Genomic DNA, 18570 nt, shown 5'->3' on the forward strand with positions numbered 1-18570 from the left:
AGCAAGGTCCACCACCAGCCAAATCCAGTCCATCACCACTTTTATAAATAAAGGTTTTTTTGCTTTGTTTTATTAAATTTTATCGGGGAATATTGGGGGACAGTGTGTTTCTCCAGGGCCCATCAGCTCCAAGTTGTTGTCCTTCAATCTAGTTGTGGAGGGTGCAGCTCACTGGCCCACGTGTGAATCGAACCTGCAACCCTGCTGTTCAGAGCTCACGCTTGAACTAACTGAGCCATCTGGCCACCCAGTAAAGTTTTATTGAAATATAACCACAATCATTTATTTACACATTATCTAGGGCGGCTTTCGTGCTCCACGGCAGAGTTGAGTAGTTGTGACAGAGACCATATGGACCAAAAAGCCTAAAATACTTACTATCTGTCCCTTTACAAAGTTTACTAACCCCTGGTCTAGACAAAGAATTTTAAGAATCTCTCTCATTGCACCCCCAATCCCAATGTCACCAGAGAGAGAAAGGTTCAATTCTATCAGAAAACTAATCTTTTGAGTCAAGGCACTAATATTAAATTTCAAAGGATTAAAAAAAAAATCAATTATTTGTCATTCATTAATTAATAACTTATCAATGACTAGGAAAAAATAGGATACAGATAAAATATACTCTGGTGGTAGGAAGAGGGCAGGTTCTGGGAAAGCTGTGGTTTGAAAAGAAGGACAAGAAAAATCAACATATACTGAAAGCTTCTATCACGGAAATGAGGAGTGTGAGTATTGGATTCAGAGGAGCCACACAGGAAGTGGTGAAACCAAGTCTATGAGAAGCAAAGGCCAGCCTCTGGAAGTGGGAACGAAAAATGCTTTGTGGTATCCTAGAGAACAGATTATTGATCGTCGATTCACAAAATCATAAAATGTTAGAACTGCAGCAAACCTTGAGAGATCAGTTCAATCTTTTTTAAAAAAAAAAAAATGACGGCAGAGGCCACTGTGGTTGTGATGCCAAGAGGACTGGGAGCTGGGGGATGAGGGTATGGGGGGTGCTGCCAGGATCGGCCTATGGGTCTGGCATCCATCAACCACCACTATAAAAAGAGTCAGGTCTCATTGTTTCTCCACCAGCTATGGAACAGAATTCCACTGGCACATGTAACTCATCCCCATGTGCCAATCATCTAGCTGCAACAATGACCAACATCTTACCAACCTCATTTCTTGAACCTCTTTTTTTTTTTTTTAAACTAGGATAGTTTAAGCAAATCCCAGACATATTATTGATGGTGGTTTTGGTTGTCATAGTGACTTAGGGACGCCCAAGGGCCAGTGATGTTAAATATCTTCCTTACAACTAGGAGCTGTCCAGCCAGCGTGCCAAAAACATTCCCACAGAGAAACAAGGAACTAGATCAAAGGGAAGATTCATCTGTGAAATTTCAGCTGTAGAGCTACCAAGTAGATAATACTCTGCTAATCACACAAGACATACCATATTCTAAAAGAAAACATAGTTGAGATTAAATAGTAGCACCAATAAATTCAGTTATTTCAATGATGAGACCTAAAGCAACCTTAATTCCAGGCGTCACCTGATATCCAAATTCCTCAAACCCCCTTTCTACCAAAGTTCCTTTATCCTCTGGTATAGTAGGCAGCCACTTCCACCCACACCCAATCTCTGCCATTATGTTCAGGAAGGAGGAATTCAAAAGTTCCACCCATCAGTTTGGGATTCAGCATCAAGTCACTCCAGAAGCTCCTATGGTCCTGACCTTGCATTCCATTCTGACAACTGAGTTCCTGGTCTTGCAAAATCCCAATTCCTACTTCATACGCTACTGGTGGTAACCACTGTGGATAGTAACATGCCCAGAACCCCAGTTCTCTATGGCTGCCCTGCCTTCTGATAATCCCCCAATCCACCACCTTCCTGCATTCCCAAATATTACCTGGATACTCTATAACTCCACACTCAGCCCATTTGTTGGCACAACCCCAGTGTTTCTCCAAGGCCTCCTGATTCCGCTGGCCTGGTCTACCAGTTGAAATTCAATGCTGAGCCTCTGGGAGCAGCCTACGGGGCTGGCACCCGGCCACCACCACTATTAAAAGAAGTGGCAGGGCCGGCCCGGTGGCTCAGGCTGTTGGAGCTCCGTGCTCCTAACTCCAAAGGCTGCCGGTTTGATTCCCACATGGGCCAGTGGGCTCTCAACCACAAGGTTGCCAGTTCAACTCCTCGAGTCCCGCAAGGGATGGTGGGCTCCGCCCCCTGCAACTAAGATTGAACACGGCACCTTGAGCTGAGCTGCCGCTGAGCTCCCGGATGGTTCAGTTGGTTGGAGCGCATCCTCTCAACCACAAGGTTGCCGGTTGGACTCCCACAAGAGATGGTGGGCTGTGCCCCCTGCAACTAGCAACAGCAACTGAGCTGCGCCCTCCACAACTAAGACTGAAAGGACAACAACTTGAACGGGAGCTGAGCTGCGCCCTCCACAACTAAGACTGAAAGGACAACAATTTGAACGGGAGGTGAGCTGCGCCCTCCACAACTAAGACTGAAAGGAAAACAACTTGACTTGGAAAAAAAATAAAAGTCCTGGAAGTACACACTGTTCCCCAATAAAGTCCTGTTTCCCTTAAAAAAAAAATGTAAAAAAGAAGTGGCAGACTCTAGCTGGCCAGGCAGGATTTGTGCTTCACCTGGGTGTGTCTTTAGGCCGATGCCAGCAGCTGGGTCATAAGCCATCTCTGTCGCTCCTGATCTGATCACGTCCTACTACAGAGAGCCAGGCTACACCGTTAGGTCTGACAACAGTAACCAGCTAGCAGAACTACCCAGGATCTTTAACATGTTCCACGCACCTTCTCACGTGAACCTCAAAGCACCTGAAGGGGCATGAGCTCCTTCCATTATATACACAGGGAAATGAAGGATGGATGACCTGCCCAAGGCCACACACTAACTCAATGGCAGACACACACACACACAATGTATGTGAAACGTCAGGTGTGTGGGAGAATACATCCCCAAACTGCAAGCCCTCAATTGCAAACCAATGATCTTGCTTTCCTTGTAATGACAATGGGATCCTAAAACTTCCAAAATACTTAATATTTTATAGGTACACTTAATTCTTGAGCATACGAAAACTCAAATAGAGAAATCTGAAAAATATAAAGACCAAAAATCTTCCAGAAAGGACCAATTCATCTAGTTTACGTGCCTGGCCCAGGTCCCTTTCCTCCCTCAACACGCTCAGAACTATTTGCAATGTCAGAGAAGACAGTCTTCCCAGAAAACTGGAACACTGTTCTCTGGTCAAGGACGTGAGATTAGATGTGCTTCTGTTTGAAAAATGCAAAATTAAGTCTTCACGCTTTTATCTGTTGTGAACACGGCTCAGCAGCCTCCAGAGATTTCTCATTTGAAAAATTTCCAAGTTTCTTTCGCCCTCTAAAATCTAATGCATAAACATTTATCTAAATTCACTGATTATTCACCACAATCATGCAGCACCAAAAGGATGGAGGTAATGACCACCCCTTCAGCAGGGACCCTGGCAGGCAAGGCGGGCACTGCTAGGCCCCAGCTCACTTTGGAAGCCCAAGGCTTACTGAGAAAATCTGAAGATAACAACAAACAAACCACCAGGCTTCCATTTGGGGAGAGTGAAGGCATTTAACTAGAGGGCACAGTTCTTCAACAGCTCTCAGCAAAGGTTTGGGGATCGCTGCTGACAAAGACAAGAGGTAGAAGGTATAAACATAGAAAATTGTATTTCTACTTTAAAATCTGGAAAAAGGAAATACAAAAGAGGTAAATGTTCAATTAGTTGGATAAATGATATGTGTAAGAAGAGACAAATAAAACAACTGTGATTTGGCTCAAGTTTTAAAAACCTCAGGAAATTAGGAAGCTTCTGCTGGTTTTAATGTACACATGTGCACTATGGTGGCAGTGGCTGTTTATTATCTCGGTTGCTGTACATTTATTAATTCTTTATTATATAATTTAGAAATAAATTCAACATAATTAAGTATGCTAGAGCTTATCACTATTACATGGCAGAGATATTCTTTTGCTGGAAAGAAGATTTCTCAGCTCACCAAGTTATATTCTACCACCTGATTACTGAATGTATCGGAATCATACTGAATTGGCCTGTTAATAAAATTCACATTTAGTAGTGGCCTGTACTTATGCCTTACCTTTTTAAGATTGTAAAGACCTCTCTCTCTCTCTCTCTCTCTCTCTCACACACACACACACACACACATACACACGTGTGTGTGTATATATACACACACATTCCTATATTTCTAACCAAATTAAGCAATCTGTTCCACTGACTTCGTTCTTCATTTTACATTAAGAGTTGATAGTTTAAAGCTAACATCAACTTGTAGAACATACCAATTTGAGTACCAGCCCTCCAAGAATGAATAAACATTTTATGGCTCTAAGTTATACCTCCCCAGCACTGTTATTTACCTAGATTTAAGGGCCAGTGGCATTGAGTATGAAGAAGACAGTCAATGGAAATTATAAATCAAAATTTGCTTCCGACAACCTTACTTCTTCTAACAAATTCTAGACTTTTTCAGATTAATATTCTTGTTAAATGTCCTCTTTTAAGAGGGCACTAATTTGTTTCAAATATAAACTTCCCATAACATCTGTTAACTGTTTTTCTACAATCCATTAAACAAAGAACCAAGAAAAGTACTCAGCTGAAGCTACTGCGATTTACTAAAACTGATGAAAGAATTAAAAGAAGTGAGTCTGGGTGGAAAGGACAAAAACTAACATATGTTAAGTGGCAGGTATTTTAATCACACTATTGTATTTAATCCTTGTCCACATAGGCAGTAAATGACAAAGGCAGAATTTGTGCCCAGGTCTACCTACTACAATAACCTGCAATTTAATGGGTCAGGAGGCTGGGGTGAAGGAAAGATCTTAACTCGACGTCCCCTTGGGAAAGAATTCCCACTGAGAATACTGGTAGAGTATGTGTGGAATAATTTGGGGGCGGAGGGAGATTCACAGATGTTATGGGAGTGGTTAGGAAAGAAAATGGATAGTTCCTAGGTTTTCCTCCCAAAGGCACAGAAGAAATACTGGAGTGCGGCCTACAGGTTACACAGTCACTCAGCCCTCTTGGGGAGAGCGTGGTAAGGAGAGGCGCACTCACAGCCGTGCCAAAAGCTCTCACTGTGCCGGCCCCTACAACAGCTCCTGAAGCTCTGGTCCTACAAACGAGTTGCCACTGGAGCCATCGTGACTTTAAAAAGATGCTTTTGGTGTAAACGCCATATGCTTTGAACTCCAAAATACCTCCGTCTCAATCCTAGTACCACCAACTATTCTTAGCTGTGACATGGGCAAACCACTTCAACTGCTAGCTTCAGTTTCCTTGTCTGAAAAATGGGAATAACAGGACCTCCCTCCAGGGATAGTAGGGTTAAATATGCACTGGAATAGAGATGGAATAGCGAATAAATGATCAGTCCTGACCTCAGGACCTCAATGAAGCCATATGACGCTGGGGAGTGGCAGAAGGTTGAGACGGGGAAGGGGGAAGATGGCAGCTCCCTCTCTGTTACAGCGACGGTCTTCACCTTCTCTCCCCATTTTCTTCCTACTATACCAGCAGCCATCCAAGGAAGCAACTATAAGCATCTGCTCCATCTTGCCCTCAGCAAAACTGTGCAGCTTGCTAAGCTAGTCTACACATCCCTCCTAGGACCTCCCCCCCAAACCACCTAGGGTGTTCAGCTCACAGCACCAGTCCTCACACCCATTCCTCATCCGTGATCTCCACACACAGACTCCGGACACACCAGGGTATTTGCTATTCTTCAAATATGTACCTTATTCATTCTCTTTTCACTGCCTAAACGAAGTGAACCCCCACCTCCCACCTCTGCTCACTGTCAGGGACACAACGTCTGAGAAATCATCTCCATCACCTCTTAAATCCGTTTTTCAATTCCACCTCTAGGCTCCCAGGGTACTTGGTTTGTACATCAATGAATCAGTACATCAACGAGAACAGAATCCATGTGCCTACACAATTTGTATTATTTATCTCCGTATCGCCCCAGCAGACACGCAAGTGCAAACAGTTGGCACACTAATAGTAACATTATGTAACTTCATCAGTAGGATTTCTAAAATGTCTACTAAGCAGCCTAAGAAGGGAGACCCTGTGGTTAGGTAGGTGCGTTAACATTAGGCTTCCAGGAAGGGGAAGAGTGTGTTAATGGTAGACTTGGTTGGTGCGCATTTAGACACGGAAGTAAATAATAACTTGGAGTGGGGGCAGAGGAGGGAATAGAAGTGGACTATCAGTAGATTATGTGTTAAATTCACGTCCCATAGGTCCAGAGAGTCTGCTCAACTGCCCTTTTCGTTGGTCAAGAGTAAAGGACAAGGGGCCAAATCATGAAACTCTCGGGACCAGCCTCAGGCCTCCAACGGTCATGGACAGAAAGCAGCCTTGTAAGGATCTGAGGAAAGAGATAAGACCCCAGCATAGGAAAACTTTTAAAGTTACTAATTTTTTAAGATTCCAGACTTAGAAAAAAAGTAGTGTTAATTTTTAAATGGGAAGGAAAAGCATCAGCAAAGGAAGCATGACTAGTTTGAGTGGAAACAAAATTTTTCAAAGCATGTATTTGACTTGCTTTTAAATAAAAATAATAATTATTCATTAAAACTCAGAAAAAGCCACAGAATAAGTTACTCTAACTACTGGCTGGAAGATTTTCCCTCAAGTGTCCCTTAACTCATAGATCTCAAAACTAAAATCAGGTAGGGGTTGGAGTTTCACCCTTCACGGACATGGTGACCTAGCTCATTAATTAGCCATGAAGCTGTGCTAGGCCTATTAGTCTTCCACTAGATAATGCAATCTACTTTCGAAAGCCAACAAATTCCTCTTGAACTTTTCTAGGGTTTCTAGGGTACTCTAAATATTGTTAATCCAACAAGGACTAACCAACCCCTTTACAACAAACACACCATCCCTCTACCCTCAAAGTACCAGGTCATGAAACAGACTTCTTTGCAGCGAGAGAAAAATGCAACAGTTTCAAAGCAAAGCAATGAAACTCATACTCCTTTATGAAACTCTCTGTAATTATGAGAATTTATTTGAAAGAATTCTGGTTTTCTATGAAAGAAAGACACTCGTAAGTGCCATGTCTGTTCTTACCGTAATAGTTTTGGAGCTCCCTGACATAGGATAACTGCAGTGATTTTTATCCATTAAAAATATAAACAAACAAACAAAAAACAACTTCCAGGTTACTGTTAGTCTCATAAAAATGAATGGTGCGTTGCAAGCTCAAACCCCAAAAGCACAAACAGAAGAGTAACTATCCCTCCATACCCGGCTCCGCAACAGCCCAGCCATAGTTTCGGGAGTCTTGCACGGCTTGTCCTAACAACGCTGCTTGGTGCATCAGCTTCTTCGGTATGCAACCCACATTCACACATGTCCCTCCGAGACCTGCAAAAACACTGAGAAGTCAGTTTACAGCGGCTTTGAAGGACCTCTCCTTCACAGAAAAAGGTCCACAATTATTACTGTTCTATGAACCACCCTAATGTATTCGCTTAATGTAGCCAATACAGTTTAGACAAGTTGATTCCGAAGTCTGTGACATTTCTATGTTCAGAGAGCCTTATAGTGACATCCTTATAGTGACATTCAGAGATGCCAAATAGTGACATCCTAAAACAAAACAAAAAAATGAGCAGATTTCCACAATTTCCACATACTTTAAAGATTCGAAATTAACTGACTGCTGATAAAAGAGGCGAGAAATTTGTATTTTACTCTGTGTACAACCTTATACTTGCCACTGAATCTATGAGCAGGATTATCTGATACAGGGGTTGTGAAGCTGGGCATAACTGGGACGCAGTGGGTCTGGAACGACGTATAAAACTTGGTGAACGTGAGCATTTTTGTTAACTGCATTGTTTTATTATTAAGGAATCCACTTCTATGACCGTCACGAAGCCCAGGCTGGGTTAGCAGTGACGCGTTCTGGAGGTAACTACACCCGACCCTGGATGTTCTGGTTATAACCACTGTCTGCTCTCTCTGCCTCTCTGAGCTGAATACCCAAACTCACCAGGGCTCTATCTGGGCCCTCCTGTTCCTGGAAGATGCCCAAGCCAACGATGTAGGAGGCTTTCTCAGAGGAGAAGACGACTTTGTCTTCCCAGAAGACAAACCCTCTCCTTTGCTTTATGAGGCAGATAGCAACCCCAAACCACGGATAGGTTGGGACCTGCGCAGGCCTCAATATATGAGCATTTTTAAAAGAAGGTGGTCTAGTCTTCAGCTTTCGCTGATTCTCACAATGTAAACTCCACAGGGACAGGAACTTCATGTCTGCCGTGTTCACTGCTATATCTCCGTGGCCCTGGTTCACAGTAAGTGTTCAATAAATACTTGTTGAATAAATGAAAAATGAATATATAATTCACCAAGACTCAGAAGAAAGAAGAAGCAAGGGCTATCTATTAAGGTATCTGATTCCAGTTTCTGTTGAATGTTAAGAGGTAGATTTAAAACAGAAATCCACAGATACAGACTTTAAATTTTTGGTTGTTAAGGCCCTAAATATACTAGGTTACTCAAATGGGCTTTAAATCATCATTAACAACTGTGGATAAGGTTTTGTGTTATCTTGACTCTGTGCCAAAGAACCTACATTTTCAACATTTAACTGGAGTCCACTTTAACTTAGCCCAGGTGAAAAAGGTACATGTTTTTGGTTCGTTTGTTTTAATTTTTCAATTAGGTTTTAGGAGTCATTTAAACCCATACCAGGGAAAACCCTGCTCTTAGAAATTCACTACTAAAATATTTTAAAAGCTTACCCCATCTAGTTCCAAGAGGGGTTGGAGTGACAAAATCCAGGACCATCACCTTTTTGTTATACTTGGCTGCCTCCTGGAAAACAAAATTATCAAAATGAGTTAGAAAGGGTAACATGATAATCTGGAAGTAGGCTGTTAAAAAGCCATGCTATTTTTATTAAGCTATGATGCCTAAAGTATAACCAGTTATTAATACCTACACATTTCATATACCAAAATGATTCGTGCAACTTCAAGATAAAAACTGAGCGATATTCAGTCATAAGAGTAGCTTTAAGAACTATGAAGATTACAGTTGTAAAATTGTTTGTCAGCTGGAAACCCCAGAATCCTCGTATATAATTCCACTCAAACACTAATAAATTAAGCAATCTGAGAAATATATGACCATTTCTAAGCAAATGGTTAAGTAGTCAGTAAAACAGATTTACTGACAGTAAACAACCCTTGATTCAGCCTGTATCCTATAAGATAATATTTTTTAAAGTACTTGTAAGTTTTATTTCAGTTTCTAGGCAAAACATTAGAGAAGCTTTTCTTCTGAAATTGTCAGATTTCCTAAAATGTTTGTGTGAAAGGAGCCAGTGAAAAAGTTGATGATACCTGTAAGGTTGCCAAATCTGTTTTAGGAGAATGACAACGGTCAAAAGTTCTCTTCACATAGTATCCTTTGTTTTTCAGAGAATAAGCTCCGTGTATTAGCAACTAGACCTCCAAAGAATATTTGAAAGGACTGAGTCTATGTGTCCTTCAAAACCACCATCATTACAGTAAAATACATATATACATATATATACCCAGCATTGGTGTTGAGTCATTTACAGCAAAGCACTGCTTGATACCAGACACTGGCCTGCTCCCAATTTGGGCAGCTTCACTAGAACTGATTTCACCATAAGCCATACCTTAGGGGAGTACAAACACCTCTTCTTTTAAAAGAACCTCTTCAGGAAGACTGACAGATCCAAGGGCCCCTTCACACATAGAAAATGCATCTCATGGCCGGGAGCCTCCCTCCTCTACCCCATCACCCCCAGGCTACGGAGTTAGAGATTATTCGTTTAGCTCACTTCATATACACAGGAGGCAAATTATTTTTACTAAGTTTAAGAAACCCAACTGTTCCCCATCTTTCTATCAGGGAAGAGGAATTCTGAATAGGGAAATTATCATAGTGAAAAAAAAAATTTTAATATTTATAAAGACTAAGAAATGTTACTTATTTAATTTCAAGCCATTTCCATACAACCCTTATTATCTTTGAAAAATCAACCAAACTTAAAATGAATGAAAATCTGTCCCCAAATACTGGGCCTAGTACTTTTATATAAAGAACAGATAGTTCAACCTGGAAAAATGATTCCCCTTAACATGTTCCACTCTAGTTCACGTGCAAAATGTCCTACGAGTGGCTCAGACAAATCCCACCAAGAACGTGGAGAACTGTCGTAATCCGATTGCACATAAGGAGCCTTGCCTTGGCAGCTGCCAGCCCTCCTGAGCCCCCTCCAATGATGATGAGGTCATAGTCGTAGGACTCGGGAAAATCTTCAGAACCGTTCATTTTCAGTAGCTTCTGAAGTCTGCCTTCTTGCAAAGCCTAAAGAAGAAAAACGACAAGAGGGAAAATAACTTAAAAGCAGCAATGTCTGAAAGTTTTATAAAACCTTTCTTTAAAGAAAAGCAAATGAGAGTGTCAAAGGAAAAAAATGTTTGATTTATACGATAGCACACAAATGGAAATGTTCAATGTTCTCACATCACAGATACGCACACAGATAGCTGACGTGTGCATACAGTACCTTCACATAAGAATGGTCCTCATGGCCCGACAAAATCAACGTAGGACTAAATTACGTTTGATCAGCCCTTTTTTCCTAGGATTTTTAAATGAGGTTCTAAATTAGGTTTTTAAAACATTTGTACTGTGTTTTTAATAGAACCATCAGTACAATTTGGTAGTTATCTTTACTTTCCAGTCAAAGGTAGAATAATGAGTGGGCTATGGTCTCAGATTAAAATAGGGCCCTGTTAACAGCAAATGAAACAGATTAGCCAAATATTTAAGACTTTTTTCTGCATTGTGTGAGGCATAAAATCTAGAAATTATAACAAAATCATTAATTGACATATGCCTGCTTGAAAAGTGAAATGTAAAAATCCCTGCTTTTGCAGGGCATTTAAAATAAACAACGGAGGGGAAAAAAAAGGAAGGGAGGTGGTAAATAAATAAATAAGCATGACTCCGTAAAACTCGTTTCTTTAATCTACTTAAGCATGAAGCCTCTTATATTATATTTAGTGTTTAGTTTCTTTGTACTTGGCACATAACAGGCTTTATTATATAAAAGTGAGACTTCTAATTTTAAGACGACATTTCATCCCCCTAGTTCTATTCCCTGTTAGCTTGGAACACTTTTGGAGATATAGTCAATATTACCTTTTTCTCCTGCCTACCATCAGATGTAGGGGATGAAAGGCGGAGCCTAGGGTCGGTAGAATAGGACGCTTGGGATGTGGAAGGGGGTGCAGAGGAGGAAGGTGGAGCAGGCGGCGCAGCACTGTGGCTGCCCCTTGGCAGCAAGGCAGGTACACACGATGGCTCAGGGACTGAAGGGAGAACACCTGGAAACCAGCAACAGTGGGGACAAGACTGCATCACCCTGACCGTCTGTACAAAAGGTCTAACATGAGAGGCTGGGAAACAGAGCCAGTATTCATCAACTGGCATTATGGCAGAGGCTCCTCCAATACAAGGCACTGTGGGGGGAAAAACAATGTGGTCATAATTGCCGTTCAGATCAAAGGATCAATATGAGCTTCAGGTAACAAGTTACTCTCTAGTTGGCCTCAAAGAGCGTAAGGCTGACTTCCTGGTTTGAAAGAATTAACTAATAAATGCAGCTAGATGTTCTTCTGGAAAAATAACCATTTTTAATCTCAGCCTTGTTTTATCTGTATGTACAAGGAATGATCAAACAATGCAGTGAATGTTTAAATTAAAAAAAACACACATTCCAGTAAAAGACACATTGCCCATTAATCCCCCTCGCTTTGAACACACTTATCCCATCACTCTTGCCACTTTCTGAAGCAGTTTCTGGAAGTCCTCTTTCAGGAGTGTCTTTAGTTGTGGTGTGGTGGCTGCCTCGATGTCCTTAATCATTTTGACTTTGGGGAAGAGCAAGAAGTCACACATTGCCAGATCCAGTAAATAAGGTAGATGAGGACACACCATAATGTTTTTATTTGACAGAAATTGCTGTACCAGAAGTGATGTATGACACAGAGCATTGTCATGATGGAGGATGATTTACGGCACACTTTAAAACACACCTTCTCTCAACTGTAGCTCACACCCAACTAACTGCACCAAACACGTTGAAACTTGTCACACACTGTTAGTAAGGTTTGACACACTGGTTCCTGTTTGGAAGATCCCTGCCTTTCTGTTGGATGGCACTGGACAGCAGCGTTCACCATAGTTTTTTTATCACAACAGAGCCTTCGAAAGGCTTCATGTCACACATCACTTCTGGTATATGGCAATTTCTGTCAAATAAAAACATTGCGGTGTGTCCTCATCCACCTTATTCACCGAATCTGGCCCCGTGTGACACCTGGCTCTTCCCCAAAGTCAAAACGACCAGGAAAATAAACGTTTTGAAGTAATTCAGGACACTGAGGCAGCCACAACAGCACAACTAAAGAAAAGCAAATGGGACTTCCAGAACTGCTTCAGAAAGTGGCAAGAACTATGGGATAAGTGTGTTCGAAGCAAGGAGGAGTATTTGAGGGGGGTTAATGGCAATGTCTTTTACTGTAATAAGTTTTTTTATTTAAATATTCACCGTATTTTTTGATCATGCCTCGTACTTAACACAGATGGTGCCAGAACACAATCATTGTCTGCCTAAAAGAAAACCACTGGTTCTTGTTAACTACCTCCCCCAACATATCTACTAGAACAAAAGAAAGAATATTGCATTGTCATGCTGAAAAGCGACATACTCCCTCCAACATTTTGCTCTGTACTGAAGTTCTGGGTCACACCTGGGTTCTTATGGTTCAACGTTAAAGTCAAATTATATCAACCAGTGCACAGATTTTATAAAGAAAGCTCTGAGTGAGTCTGAACATTTTCAACTGGGTAAAATCAGTAAGACATAGGCAACTGAAGCATTCAGCTGACCCCAGAACTAAACATGGTATCTTTAAATTTTTATCCAACTTAAAACTGAAATTGCCGTCATTCAGCTCCAATTAAGTGGTTTCCCACCTGAAATATAAATAAGACAATAGAAGACAGCCCCCCCCCCCCGACATTATAAGGAAGGAGCACACAGACGGGGAAAGGAGAGACAAGAGAATAAAGCTTCCTCCTTCCTCCTCCACCTACAACTGCTCGAAATAGTGGCTGCTGAGCATAGTAGCTGATATAGGAATCCTCAAACTTTGTAGTCTTGGACTCCCCTTACAACCTTAAATTAGTTAGGACCCCAAAGAGTTCTTTCTGGTTAATGGGGTTTATTTATTAATATTTAGCATATTAGAAATTAAAACTAAGAAAATGTTTTACTATTTTAAATTATTGAAATATTAAATATCCTATTGTTAAACATAATTTGTTTGAAATACTTTTAATTAGCAAGAAGAGTAGCATTGTTTTTATATCTTTGTAATTCTTTAATGTCTGCCTTAAAAGGGAGCTCATATCTTTTCTGTGTTCAGTCTGTTGTTGCAACATCACCAGTATTGTAGCCTCTGGAAAACTCCATGGCAGACTTGCGAGAGAATTAGAGTGAAAAGGGCAAACACTATCTTAATATTATGAAGATAATTTTGACCTCAGGACTTCCTGAAGGGGCCTCAGGGGGCCCCAGAGGAATCGAGACGCACTTTGAGAACCACTGCTATAGGACACAGGTGTAAATACACAAACTTCTCACCTGAAGGTGTTTGCTGGTCTTCCACTATTCTTCCCTTTCTTCCATCTGCCTCACAGCAATGCCTTTCCCTGCCACCCCAGTAAAACACTGCTTCAGACTCCCCCAAAAGAGGCCAAAAGCAATTCAAGTGTGCCAGATTTATTTAAAATTAGAATAAGTAATCTTTATCCCCCCACCCCGCCCCAAACATGATTTATATCTTTGGGCAGAGTTACACTGGGTTTTCTTACCATTATGCAAGAGTTCTGGTAAACTGGCCTAGGTTAAAATACTTGCTCTACCACTCTCTAAGCTAGGTAAAACTCGCGATAATTGCCTAGTACTTAGGAGTTTCTCTGTCTTTTCATTTGTAAAATGAAGTTAACATAACTCACCAAACTGCACAGTTTAATAAATACATAGTAACACAGTGGCTGGGAGGAAAAAGCACTTTTAAGTTACTAACTCTCCCCTACCTAAAGAAGGGAACCTGCCTAGGACTAAGTCAAAAAGCTGTGGAGTGTTTTACAGATGTCCCCTGCACTTCCCTGCACTGTACTCCCACCCACCCCCCCACCTGAAATGCCCTTTCCCCATCAAATCCTGACCCAGTACCTAGACAGACTAAAGGATATTATATTATTTTTATTCAATGTACACAAACACACTACCCTTTCTAAAGCATTCCATTAGAGTTTAAAAGGGTTTCTTTTACCAACATTCTAAGACCCCAATGTAAGTCCCATTTCCTCCACTGTCTCCCTAAAGTTCCCAAACAACATTTTCCTTTTCTTTCTCACAACTCCATTAACCCATGTTGTCAGGGCACTTAGCACAGGCTGTTCCACCCCAGCCCGTTCATGTCCTTCAAGATTTAGCTGGAAGCCTTTACTTGAGGGTACCCAAGTTGGGTCCTCCTCTGAGATCCCACTGGCATCATCACAAGAGTCCCATCAACTCTTCAAGGACAGGCATCTTTGTCTTTCATCTCTGTGTCACCAGTGCCAACTTTGCATGTATGTGATGTTCAAAAATATTTTTAGAACAAAAGACTTGGGTGCTAGTTCCTAATTTCTTAGGTACACTGAGAGTCTGGGCTGCAGTTCAGTTTTTTCATCCACAAAAAATAAAAGTGTGGAAAACACTGAAGTACAAGGCTAGAGTACAGTGGGTTAGGAGCTTGGATTTCAGTCCAAACCTGAAGCTGACTTTGCCACTTACGTGTGAACTTGCACAAGTTCCCTAAATTCTGCCTGGGTTCCTTGTTTGCAGAGATAAGTAACTTCCACCAGGTTACCAACTGCTTGTTTCCTTTGAAATCCAACGACTATGTTGCTGTAGCATCCACTGGGGTTCTGTACCTCAAGCCCCTTTGTGCTTTAGAGAATTATGGGCCAGGAAAGAAAAAGAACACTAACTGGTGGTTTAAATGCTACCGACTTTCTAGAAAAGACTGGGCTCTCGGCCTATGACAGGAGTTGGCAAATTACAGCCTGTGGGGCAATTCCAGCAGGCCTTTTCTTCTTACAGCCTGAGCTGAAAATGGTTATTAACATAAAGCAAAAAAATAAATAAAAGTAACTCTTCATGATACATGAAAATTATATGAAATTCAAATAAAGTTTTATGGGAAAACAGCCATGCCCATTTGCTTCAATATTGTCTATTGCTGCTGTTTTTGCAACAATAGCACCGTTGACTGGTGTCAACAGAGCTCATATGGCCCACAAAGCTTAAAATATTTATTATCTGGCTTTTTGCAGGAAAAAAGTTCCCAAATCCTGACCTAAGGAAATTTTGAGTCAATGTTGATGGGTGGTGCAGCGTGGAGAATACCAAACAGTAATAGTGAGGGGAGTAACCAAACAAAGAACCATCTTCCTGCTCAGGGAAACAGAATCTTGCTACATTACCTTCCTCCAAGGACAATCACGAAAGCTGATTCTCCATGATCAATTAATTCTCTAGATATTCAGCTATTATGCACCTTAACTATCTAAAGCCAAGGTAATATTTAACATGTACTCTGTATCAAGTATTCTGGCAAATTATAACAGATTCCATTTCAAATGCCTCCTCGCGGGGCCTTCCCTTACCACCCGAGGTAGCATGTTAAGCACTACCCAAGCAGCGTTTCCTCAGAGCAGTCAGTCATCATTAACTGTAATACTGCTGTACCCCCCACCCCACCCCGCCCAGTGATAGGCTGAATGATAGTCCCCAACATCCAAGTCCGAATCCCTAGGACCTGTGAATACATTACTGGTATGAAGGACTTTAGAGGTGTGATTTAAGGACCTGGTGATGGGGAGGATTATCCTTATATGAGAAGCAGAGGGAAACTTCATTACAGTAATAAATGTGAAGACAGAAGAGGATGCACTGCCAGCTCTGCAAATGGAGGAAGAGACTGTGAATCAAGAAATAGGGGCAGCCTCCAAAAACTGAAAAAGGCAAGAAAACAGATTCACCCCTCAGAGTTTCAGTAGGAACCAGCCCTATCGACACCTTGATTTTAGCCCTGAGAAACAGGTTTTGAACTTCCAAACTCCAGACTGTAGAAGGTAATAAATTTATGTTGTTTTAAGCCACTAAATGGTAATGTTACAGCGGCAACTGAAAACTAACACACCCACTAAAATATAATTCCACGAAAGTTGGGTCATTTTCTGTCCACCACTTTTCCGCCAGTGCCTAGAGCAGTACCTGGCACAGTGGGTACTCAAACAATTAAGTAAATTAACATAGTGCCAATTCCAATCCCTTGGAAATGGATTCCCCAGAACAAAGGAAATTATATCTAGACTTAAAGGAAAGTGAACGAACCATGACAGAGTTGTCACCATGGAAGGAGGTGGCAGCATGGATTTTCTGACCCTGATTCAGAGAGTGAGGCACTTACATGAGTGCTCACAGTGAGACAGATACTATTCTAGATGTTTTATACACATCATCCCACGTAAGCCTCACAACAGTCTTCCCAGCAGATGTCTTTCCCATTTAAGAAATGACAATACAAAAGCCCTTAGAGATAAGAACCTTGCCCATGAGTCAAGAATGGAACCCACATCTAAATGATTATAAATCTCTTGCTTCTCTCACTATACATTACCCAGTTATTCATATTTCAAAGTACTTGTCACTTACATTTTCTAAATTTATCCTTACTGTATACTTAAGAGACAGATACTATTCCCACTTGGCAAATAAGGTTTACAGGTTCAATAATTTGCCCAAAGTCTCTAACTAGAAGGTTAGACGGTCAGGATCTGACCCCAGGCAGGTCCTCTGATCAGAAAGTGGTCCTGTTATATAACAAAGTTCTAGTAAAAAAATTTTTTCCATAATATTCTCCTTAAGTTCAGTTGATTTTACTGAAACTGTGAAATTTAAGCCACTCTAACTATATTAGTGGGAAACCAGATTTGCAGTTTGGTTCATACCTAATCTCTACAATTATCTATTGGTCACTCTCCTTTTTTCTTCAATATAAGCAGTCATTTTAATTTCAAAGTGATGAGGCAACCCAGGTGTCATGACAATCAGTAAAAATAAAAACAAGTGGTCAACTTGATTTATATTTTAACAGCTATAACTTTAGAGAAGACACTAAACCTCTACCTTCTCTATTAATGCTTTTTGTCATCACTAACTTTCACATGCTCCTAGTAAAGACACTAGGCATATAACAGAGCAATCTGGTGGCCACTAAAGAACTGAGGCAAGATCTTTTTGCTATCATTAAGAATATCTTTTCTTCAAACAGCAAGTTTCTGGAAAACCCTAGGAACTCAGATGGTAGAGACATGCTAAAGTCTCAGTAGAGTCCAAGTAGAGTCTGAGTAGAGACTCAGCAAGGCCAAAAGATGCTTTCATCACGGCTAAATCAAAGGATGGTAGACACTGGGAAGGGTCAGCATTCCTTCAAATGAAAACGGGGAAGGAACGACTACTTTAGAAATTAACTGGCCAAGTTTCAAGAGAAATTCTATTTTTGCTAAAAGCCTCCATTACTGAAGAACCTTCCTCCCATCCACACGTTAAGATCCCTCTTCTCAATCTTGATGTCATTCAGTCTTTGGATCTCCTCTCCCTGCACCACACTAGGCTTAGTTGGAAAGTTTATCATTACTACTATGCAAAATACTTATCCACTTGCCAAATAATGTTTAATGGCAAAATCCACTACCACCAAAGATTAAATTCCTATAGAGACCAAGAAAAGAAGCTTATAGGCATACTCACTGCACCTTCAAAAACTGTTTCCTTAAAGACCCAATTTTTGGCAATAACCTCCAAATAAGTCTATAATTTATATTTTTAAACAATTGCAAGTAATAAAAAAAAAGCATTTATGGTTTTATCCGAAGTGAAGAACTTTGGCATAAATTAATCCTATATTTCAATTTAAACAGGGACAGTTTCCAGGCATTTAAAGCCTTATTAAGAAATGCAAAATTGAATTGGAAACAAATATTCAAGGCTGTTACATAATAAAACATCACTGATTCTGAAGGACACTGTGTACTAGCAGAAGTTACAAAGGGAAACTAGGGGCCTGAAAAGAAATTAACCAAGTATATCAAGACTGTAACTGGTTGTTAAAAGATTTTTGTGTTTGAAGTAATAACAGACAAGGTAATACAATTTTTGCCCTGCTTAACATTCAAATGGAATAGTTTTCAAAAACTTTTATGGCTCTCTGGTGCCATAACTTCTCACAATCCCATATATTTGGCCTCAATATCCCCTGCCTAGAATACCATTCCTATATTTGACCAG

The 18570-nt window shown here is 40.8% G+C and overlaps 1 protein-coding gene across 9 annotated transcripts in view; it reads right to left on the reverse strand.

Moving 5' to 3' along the window:
* TXNRD1 (thioredoxin reductase 1) overlaps positions 1 to 18570 on the reverse strand; it is a 125345-nt gene that overhangs the window by 26138 nt on the left and 80637 nt on the right. For 7 of the 9 annotated variants that reach the window (XM_074326240.2, XM_019728470.3, XM_019728471.3 and 4 more), the window contains 3 exons: positions 10338 to 10460; positions 8861 to 8933; positions 7356 to 7475 (listed from right to left, as the gene is read on the reverse strand). In XM_074326240.2, coding sequence (XP_074182341.2) covers positions 7356 to 7475; positions 8861 to 8933; positions 10338 to 10460 — 316 coding nt within the window. Of the gene's footprint in view, positions 1 to 7355; positions 7476 to 8860; positions 8934 to 10337; positions 10461 to 11300; positions 11621 to 18570 lie in introns of all 9 variants that reach the window. The other 2 variants (XM_074326239.2, XM_088797137.1) reach the window with 1 other exon arrangement.

This window comes from Rhinolophus sinicus, chromosome 1 (assembly GCF_057876585.1).
Source record: "Rhinolophus sinicus isolate RSI-liver-muscle chromosome 1, RSI-T2T, whole genome shotgun sequence".
Classification (NCBI taxonomy): Eukaryota; Metazoa; Chordata; class Mammalia; order Chiroptera; family Rhinolophidae; genus Rhinolophus; species Rhinolophus sinicus.